At 30.0% G+C, this 10514-nt stretch overlaps 1 protein-coding gene across 1 annotated transcript; it reads right to left on the reverse strand.

The window, feature by feature from the left end:
- Positions 1–1495: 1495 nt before the first annotated feature.
- LOC108482924 (U-box domain-containing protein 40) lies at positions 1496–3550 on the reverse strand. Its single transcript, XM_017786033.2, has one exon. The coding sequence runs from the start codon at positions 3260–3262 to the stop codon at positions 1622–1624; it is 1641 nt and encodes a 546-aa protein (XP_017641522.1). The 5' UTR covers positions 3263–3550; the 3' UTR covers positions 1496–1621.
- Positions 3551–10514: the final 6964 nt, after the last annotated feature.

Genomic DNA, 10514 nt, shown 5'->3' on the forward strand with positions numbered 1-10514 from the left:
CATTAAGTCAATATTTGCTTACACTTTACTTTGCGTGCAAAAATTGTTGAGGATAAATATAAATGATATTAATGTGAATAATGAAATTTTAATAAACCAATCTATTCGAAAAATTACAAGTAAAAATGATGAATAGACTACACTCAAAGTACTAGATCCTAACAACTATATCATATTTATGACAAGTATTAGTACCAACAACCCATGTATCAGTATTTAGGTGTCTATTTGATTTATTCAGTCCTCGAACTTTGTTTTAAGGCTCATTCGAGTTTAGTTTTCATTCATGATGTTTTGTTAATGCTTGCAATTAATAATTGCATGAATTGCATATGTTTTGAATTAAAATGTTTATGTTCTTGTCCCAAGTTTTTAGGTAATTGGATTTGTATATTTGGTCGTTCGAGTCGTCTCAATAACTACTATGACGCTTCGGATCCGACCAAGTTTGAGGTGTTATAACTTTAGACCATAAAGAGATTTTTGTGGTCAACATACTAATTCACACTCCCCCTAAGCAATAAAGCTTGACAGTTTCTCCATATAAATTTCTTCAATCAAATCACTATGAAGGAAAGCATTTTTAGTATTCAATTGATGAATGGTCTAATGATTCATTGTAACAAAGGAGATTAAAAGTCGAATCGAGGTCATCTTGCCAAATAAAGAGAAAGTTTCTCCATAATCAAGACTAGAACCTATATAAATCCTTGGGCAACTAGACGTGTCGTTAAATAATTGATCTTGACACCATGTCCAACTTTCAGAGTATAAACCCATTGGAAACCAACTGCAGATTTACTAGGTTGTAAATGAACTAGATCCCAAATATAATTATAAAAAAGAGCATTCATTTCCTCCACTATAGCCTGTTGCCATCCATGACCATTTTTTTGCTTCCATAATAACATTGGAAATAGGTACATTGGATACATTTGAAATAATGTATAATAGGAGGGTTATGGACGGTGATAACTCAAATTATAAACGGGATAAGGATTACAAGAAGAGCATATGCCTTTTCTGACTGCAATAGGTAAAGTGTGTTGTTCTACCTAAGGCAAGACCAGAAATGGAGAAGATGGTAGTGTAGAAAATGAGACATTTGGAACATCTATCTAATTTGTATATGAAGAAGAATGATTAGATGCATGCGTAGTGTAAACTTGAAAAGGTTTAGTGAGTGGTGTACCACTAAAAATAGGAAAGATAGGAACTAAGAGAGCTTCAATATCTGGTTTATAATAGGATCAATCAGTTGATGAAAATTTTTTCAAAATTATAAATCTAAATGGATTAAATAACATAAAAATAGGATAAAAGCCAACAAAAATGAAACGTAAGGAATACAATTCAGCGTCCAGCTAAGAAGAAAAGCTTCCCTTTCTTTTTGGGAATCAATTCTTTTGTAAGCCATCAATTATGTACACTTTGTATAAACCGTCCATTAGCTTTTGAAAAGAAAATAGAATTAAAAGAAAATAAAATAAAAAGGTGACAAAGGAAAAAAGCCAGAAAACTCTATATAAAAGGGAAAAAATTCCACCAATAATTACAAACCCGAATAAAAATTATTTAAAAAAAAAACCGAAAGAATTAATAAAAAGAAAAACAAAGATTCTCAAAACTCGGATGAGTTCACACATGACCCGTCTTTTCCACCACCGAATCGGAACTTAGTCCGAGTCATGAATCCCGAGTCAAGCAATGCCTCCCAGTCCACTTCCTCTTGCTCCTCCTCACTCCCCCTTTTCAACATCTCCGACATTTTCCTTGCTTTCTCCCTGGTCAGACCATTTGCCGTCCGCTCCACCTTCGCCAACTCCTCCACTGCACCGGCAGCCTTAGCCAGTCCCTTAAACCTCAACCCTGCTTGACTCAGTCCATATAAAACCGCTACACAACCTTCCCGAGTCGGCTCATCCAACTCACTCCCTTTCAACAATTTCACCAGACAATCCACCGCACCCGAATCCAACATCGCAGCCCGCCCGTCCGAACCCGAAGCCAAGTTACACAGGATAAGGAATACCCGACCCGTCATATGACCCGATTTAACCATACTTAATAAAACCGGAACCGACCCGATTTTAACCAATTTAGTCTTATTGCTCTGAATGAGTGAGAGGTGGTAAAGCGCCAAAGCCGAGTCATGCCGAGTCCGCTCACTCCCTGATCTTAACATGTGCATGAGAGGTTGCAAAGCTCCTAAAACTCCAATGGCTGTCTTGTTATGATCATCAAGTGCTAAGCTAAAGAGTGCACCACAAGCATGTTCCTGCGCTTCAGGGGATCCCGATTTCAACACATCGATCAAATCAGGAACCAACCCTGACCGTACGATCTTAACCTTGTTGGTTTTTTCCAATGACAAGTTGACCAAAACTGCGACCGAGTTCACTTGAATGTTTACGTACCGAGAAACGATCAAAGACCTGAAAGCAGAAAGTACACGTGGCGTGCAAAGAACAACCCTGGAACTCTCTTCTGTTCTTGTTTTCTTCCTTAACGTAATCAATGCCTCTTCAATGTCGAAAACTTGATGACTTTTCAGTTTTGTAAGAAAATACTCTTCTTCTTCGTTAATGTTTGGGGCCGTTAAGGTCTCGATCTCGGAGGAAGATGAAGCTGATGAGTAGCAACTCGGACTATCAGCGAGTTGCAATGGCTGAGTTGGTGTAGTAGTGACAGCAGAAACCGATTCCTCCGAGCTAGAACGAATTAACTCACTCACCGCATGATCCAACTTCACCGAAGGAACATCTTTTTCGATTTGGGTATTTGGCTTTTTGGACGATAATGAACGAACAAGTTCCTCAGCTTTAGACAAATCAAAGGGTTTAGGAGGGTTTATCAGATGAGTTTGACACCAGTTAACAATGGTGGATTTAAGAGCAAGGTTAGGGATAACAGTGGAGAAATCAGGGACTGAACCATCTTTAAGAATGGGTGCGAAGTCTATTTTTTTACAAGCTTCAACACAAACTCTTTCAAAAGTATGACCTGATGAAACTATAACAGGATCAGCCATTAAAGACCCTGAAATGGGACAAAAAAAATCTTCAGGGATTGACTTGGATTGAACCTGATGACCAGATTGAGATGTTTTCGCAGATGATGATCTGTGAAACGAAATCTTCCATTTTTGTTTCTTTGATACAACTTTCTCGTCTTTCCCAGAAATTGAATGAAAGAAATCTTTATGATGATGAGTTGGTGTTTTATGAATCACCAGTTTCATCAAAGCTTCTTGAAACTCCATGGTTGAAGTTGTTGAATCAAAGCACCATTTCAGGAAAATTGAAAAGAAAGAAACAAATTGTGTAATGTTACAAAGAAGACATAATGAATGAGAGAAGAAAAGGAAAAGTGGTAGATCATCAAAAACAAAACAAAACAGAAAAGCTTTGAAATTGATTTTGGTTGATGAAATGATGATTTAGGATTGAGGTTTCAGTTTCCAGTTAGGATTCTGAATTTTTTTTTAGACCAAATAAAAAAGTTGGTATTAAAGAAGCTCTCAAACTCTTAGTAACCCACTTACTAGGCTTTTTACTTGCTTTCAAACTTTTATCACTTTCATTTTAAATTGATTAAATAATATATATTTCTAATTGGTTTGATTTAAAATAAACTTTATCAACTTTCAAAATCATTAAGAGAATAAAAATATTTTAAAATTATATTTTAATATTAAGTAATTAGATCAAATAACTCTTCATTTTAATATGAGTTAAAATTTCACTTACAAAAATTATTTATTTAATAATTTATTACTTTTGATATAATATTTCACAACATCATTCATAATTATATAAATAATATTAAAACTATCGAATATCGAATAATAATAACTAAACATCTTAAATAAGAATGAAAATCATAATTTTTTAATGATGAAAATAAAGCCTATTAAATAACGCCAGGATAAGATTTTTCTAATAATTCTTTAGACATTATTTTTAAAGTGATAAAAATTAATTTTAATTTATATATAACTTTAAAACTAATTAAGTCAGAATTTGTAACGTCCCCCTACCCGAGACCGTTGCCGGAGTCAAGCAGGAGACATTACAAAACTTATCTTAGCACTTAAACAGTTTTCGTAGTAAACTGTCCATCTGCATCATGGTCACTAAAAAAATCATATCTCGAGTTACGAAACTCAAAATCCAATTCCGTAAATTTTCCATGAAACTAGACTCATATATCTACTTACTAATTTTTTTCTAGAATTTTTGGTCAGGCCAATTAGTACAGTTTATTATAAAAAGTCTCCCCTGTTTCAGGGTTCAGCTACTCTGACCCTTGTGCACTACGAATCAAATTTCTTCCTGTACAGAAATCCAATGACTATGCCATTTGTTTCAATTAAAAATAGACTCAATAATTAATCCATACATATAAATTTTGAGTTCTAATTCTTAATACACAATTTATGGTGAATTTCTAAATTCAGAACAAGGAATCCAGAAATTGTTCTAACCCTGTTTCACCAAAACATAAATATCTCATAAAATACAACTCTTTTACCTATTTTGTTTCTTCCATATAAAAATAGATTCATTAAGCTTCAATTACATATTTTATTCATCATCTAATTCACTTTATACTATTTTTGGTATATTTTCAAAGTTGGACTACTGTTACTGTCCAAATCTGTTTTAGTATAAAATGTTGATAACTAAGTTTATAACATCATCATTTCTTCTCTCTACAACATTTACCAACAATTCCTCTTATTACTCTTCACTAACATATCAAAACATACCATACTTAAGGTTTTGGTAACATTTACAAAACATACCAAAATATCACTTACAACTTAGATACTTTCAAAATGACCAAAAGACATCCTAGGTACAATGCCATTTTCCAAAAAGATAGAAACTTCACCAATTTGAGTTTGGGGATCGGCTTGTCTGTCGAGTCCTTATACTTTCGTATCTAGCCTCTGCATGACGAAACAAACCGTATGCTGAGAATACTCTCAGTGGTATTTCTATAAACAATAGCTTAATCAACTTTAAGACATGGTAATTCAAACACATTATTGCTATTATTCAATATCAATCAAGACTTTAATAACCTTTACTTTATTTACCCTTATTAACATAACTCGGACACTAACGGATACACGGATCCAACCCACACTCGGGATAAGCACATAGTGCTTCATCGAACAAATCCGAACTTTAACATTATAGTACACAAAGTACTTCATCGGAACAAATCCGAACTTTAACAGAGAGTCGACACATAGTGTCTCATCGACTCAATGTCGGAATATCCCAATACTTCCAATTCCTATGACATGTCAACTATATCCGACTAGCCCGACACTCGTTAATAGGGTATTCAAAATCACATTCATTTCAATATGGTAAAAATACTTACCTCATTCACATTTTCATACAATATAAATATCAAATATAGCAATAACGATTAAGCTCGGTTTATAGAAATACAAACCACTATTTATCGAATTTAATCGATATCTTCGTTCACTTTCTCTTTTCCTTCTTTGATGACGTATCCGTGCTACGTTTGCTACTAACAATCATACAATTAAAAATCATCAATATACTAATTCATAAAACACATTTTCACTTTCTATCAAACTTTTACAAAAATTCCAATTTCGTCCTTTTTCCATTACTAATCTTTTTTCTTTAACTTAAGCTTCATATTCTCTTTTAATCAACTCATTAACAATTTCTAACTCATAAAATTCATTATAAAACATAAATTTTGAGCTCTATTCAACTTAATCCCTATTTAAACCTAACTTATAATTCTTTTAATAAATCACTCAATTTTCACTTCTAACTTCAATTCCTATCAATTTAACCCATAAAACCTCAATTTATTCAACTAAATCAATATCTAAAAATTTTCTATTTTTCTTCATTTTAACCTCATACATGTAGAACTTTGAATTAGGCATCCATAAACATAAAAATCATAAGAAAATGAGCTAAAACAACTTACCAATAAAGCTTTAGGGCCTTAATCCTCAAATTTCCTTTTTTCTTTCTTTCTTTCTTTCTTTCTTTCTTTCTTTCTCACGTTTGCTCTCTGTAACTCTTTCTATGTTTCTTTACTCATTATTCTTTATTCATTATACTATATTATATTATTATTAACCTATAATAAATATAAAATTAACATGTGTAATAGCTATAACATAAAATATCTTATAGCTATTACACATATATACCAACTATTACACATGTTATATCATACATTCACACACATGGCACTTAGGGTCTAATTGCTAGATTAGTCCCTTTTACTAATCTTTAATCTATAATTAAACTTTTATACCGTATGCAATTTAGTCATTATTCTAAATTCAAGCTACTTAACTTAATCAAACATTAAATAACCATTCAACTATAATTCATAAATATTTCTAATAAATATTCATGAATAAATTTCACGGAAATAAGACTCAAGACTCAATTTCCGATACCGTAACTTTCGGTTCATTACGTAATTAGTATAATTTAATATTGATTCAAAGCCTAATTATGTAATAATAATTATTATATTGATAAAAAACAAGAAATAAATTTATAAATTATAAATATATTTAAAAATGAAGTTAAATTTTAAGAATTGAGATTAGAGTTTAATTTAAATTTTTACATAAAATAAATAAAATTATTTTTATTAAAATTACCAATTAACTATTAATTTTTAAATTTAAAGTCAAAATATTAATTTCAATTTTTAGTTTTAATATTAAAAACTAAATTCTTTAAAATTTTATATCCTCAAGATATTTTCAATTTAAAATCGAATGAGAATTGTATTGATTTAAAAACAATTTTAAATACAATTAAATTAAACTTTATGAATCTTATTCAAAATCGCCTTATCTAATTGAGATAAGATTATCTTAACAAATTCTACCTATTCTAAGTGAAACAACTATTGAAATTAGATAATCTAATTGAATTATAAAAAAATTACTAAAAAATAAATTAAAGATGGACAACTTAAAACAACTAACTTCGTAAAAATAATTAAAATAAAATTATATTCATACCAAATTTAAAAATATAACTTCCTAAAGATAATTAAAATAAAATTTAATTAAAACTAAGTACTAATAGTATTACAAAATATTTAAATGTTCTATGTGTTCATTTTCTTCTTCAATTTACTAGTTTTTATTAAATGTGTTGAACGTGAATTTATACATTTAATTATTTTAATTTTTAATAATATAATATAATTTATATAATTAATGCTAGTAATCACTGTTAATAAATAAGTGAAATATATATAATCTTATAAAAATTATTTGTGCATATAATATTTAAAAGATGAACATGTTGCAAATGCATACTTTCTCTCTTTAAAATTTATTGTTTTTATTTGTAAAAACTCAATGTTAATAAATTAGTTATATTATAAATTTATTATATAGTATTGTTATTTTGAGTTCTAAAATAAATTATTTGTATGTTGGAAGTGTTAGGTAATATATTGACTTTAATAGAGTCATATCTAAAATATTTTTCAATATGCTATTTTAATTAATTTTGCTAATAAAATAATTATAACTAGTTTTTAGTTTAAATATTTTATTGATAATATTTTATCATATTTACTAATAAAAAACATGAAAGTAAATATTGCATGCACGGTTAGATTATATATGTTTGTTAGTTTATTTTTAATTTGTTACTATGTTTCTAGTTAGACCAAATCTTTAAACTTTGGTTTTAAAATGTCATTATTTTTTCTGTTAAGTTTGTTAGTCATGTTTACTTATTTTTTCTTTATTTAGTTGAGAATGTTGGTGTAATTACCTATAAAAGGCATTATTTTGATGGAATAAATACAATTCAACTTATTATTTTCTTCTACCTCTAATAGTGGTATCAGAGTTAGGTTGTTGGAGTAAGTGTCTTTCAGTTGTGAGTTATAATATCTTTCGAAAGTTTTGTTCAACCTATTATTCCATGATTTGATGGTTATTATGATCATTGGAGCATGTTTATGGAAAACTTTTTAAGGTCCAATGAATATTGGCCAATTGTTGACGAGGGCATTCGGGAACCAAATGTTGGTGATGTTTTAATAAATGCTCAAAATGTAAAGCTTGAGGCACCAAAACTAAAAGATTTAAAGGCAAAGGAATTATCTTTTTCAAGTCATTGATCATTAAATCATGGAAATAATTTGTAACATTCCCAACCCAGCCTATACAGTAGTCTTGAGTCAAAGAGATCACATTAACCACCAAAATGACTCAGTCTTTTTTTTTTAAAAATCAATTTTCAAATCTAAACCTATTTTATACAAGTAAATTTTTATTAAGAATATAGCAGCTTCAAATATGTACCATACTCTAAAATAAATAAACCTATTTTTATTAGATATATATAAGAATTAAACTCAATCTCATCATAAAACCCTAATAATAAATATAAATAACATTTCAACTAATTTCAAGACTTCTTAATAATCCATATCATGCATCCTAAATGATCAGTTTTAAAACCTTATATCCCATGTCATGGATCCATAAACAATAATAATGACAATATCAATAATGAGAACGAAATTAATAATAATATTCTTAGATAAAGTCCACGACAAACTGAGACCCTCCGTATGCCGAGCCCATGTCCTAGTATGTTTAGTCGACTCCAGCCAATACTCAACTGCAATACAAGTCGTACCAGAAACTCCCTTGGATGTTTCAGGCCCATTTGATCGGAGTCTCTCCACTATGGTAACGCGGCTCCCCGATCAGCCTCGGACACTAACAACCCATTTTAATATCCTCAATATTGTCTGAGTTACCGTATAATTGTTGTTTTCTTGACCGTTTTCCATGCCTCCACCCCCATTAGCAATAGAGTTCTCAAATTAATCATTATCATAATTAGGGTCCCCACCCTGAACAGTGGGTAATTCTATAGGTGCAGCCTTATAATATCTACCCCTACCACGCTTGCCTTTGGTACAAAATTGAAGAAATATTAAAATTTCGTTAAGAAATTTTAACATTTCGGTTATTAATTGAAGAAAAAGGACTAAATTGAATTAAGTACAAAAATATGAAATATGATTAAATAGATCTAGTAATAATTAAAGGAGGACTAAATAGGCAATTAAACACCTATTATTGGGTTGGACGACATATGTATGTAGGAAATATTGAAATTAGGTGTGAACAAGAGGTAAAATTGGAAAAGAAGTAAAAATTGAATAGTTAAAAATGTGATGTAATTGGAAATCTAGAGTTTTCTTCATTTTTCTTCATCCACTCCAGTAAAAACACCATTGAAGGTTATTTTAAGCTGGTCTCTCATATTTTTACTACATGTAAGCTCAATTCTTGATTATTTCTTGTAATTTTTGTATTTTTGAGACTTTTACAACTAGGTCCACATGTTTAATTCATTAGTTTTTGATTTCATGGATAATTTTGAAAGCTACCATGAATAAGTGTTGAAATTTATGATGATTTATCATGGAATTGAGGTTTTAATTTTATTATATGATGATTTTATGAAGAGATTTTTATAGAAATCAATTTTTAGGATCTAATTGTGAAAGTTGTTGGAATTAGGGTTTTGTGATGAAATTTTGAGTGTTAAAGGCTTTGAAGTAGTTTATAGTGTCTTGATAAAGTGTTATTTGAGAGGAATTAGCTCAATCGATGAATAAATTGAGCAGGGACTAAATTCTAAAAATTAAAAAGTTTGGGGTAATAGTGTAATTTCAAAAATTTAAGGGCATAAATTGTGAAGTAGAATAGAATCGAAATAGATGCTAATGAAGGAATGATTTTATAATTATAGATCAAGAAAACGAAGTGAATCGTGGAAAAGAAAAATTGCAAGAATAGTCCTTGAATTTCTACGACTTTTGCAAATTAGCCCAGCTAAGTTCATATGGCAAAGTTCAATGTTTTATTATGAAATTCTTATGATTGCTAAGGTATCTTATGGTAGATGAATACTATCAAATTGTATTAATTACTAAATAATGTTTAATTAAAAGTACAAATTAGTTGGAACAATAGTTTTGAGTAGTTTCATTTTATGATCATGATGAATTGACAGAAAAGATGTGATATGTGCTTCCGTATAAGACCATAGCTGGGCTATGGCATTGGTGTAATATGATATGTGACCCGTATAAGACCATAGCCCAGCTATGGCATCAGTGTGTTGTGATAATATGACTCCGTATAAGACCATATCTAGGATATAACATCGGTATGATATGTGATCCGTGTAAGACCATGGAGGGGCTAAGGCTTCGGTGTGTGATATGAAACTATGTGCAAGTCCATGGTTTACCATGGCAATGTGATAATGAAGTACTCAATTCCATTAGTGTTCCATAATTTGACTATGGAAGTAAATTAGAAATGGGCCCAAGGAAGATAAAATTTGTGAATAGCAATATGGAAATTATTCATATGAGCTTATTAATGATTTTGTGATTTACAAGAATATTTAGTTAAATTATAAGATATATGA

The sequence above is a fragment of the Gossypium arboreum genome, chromosome 7, assembly GCF_025698485.1.
Source record: "Gossypium arboreum isolate Shixiya-1 chromosome 7, ASM2569848v2, whole genome shotgun sequence".
In the NCBI taxonomy this organism is placed as follows: Eukaryota; Viridiplantae; Streptophyta; class Magnoliopsida; order Malvales; family Malvaceae; genus Gossypium; species Gossypium arboreum.

Coding starts and splice junctions, on each gene's coding strand:
- LOC108482924 (XM_017786033.2), bottom strand. CDS start 3,262: ATGGAGTTTCAAGAAGCTTTGATGAAACTGGTGATTCATAAAACACCA.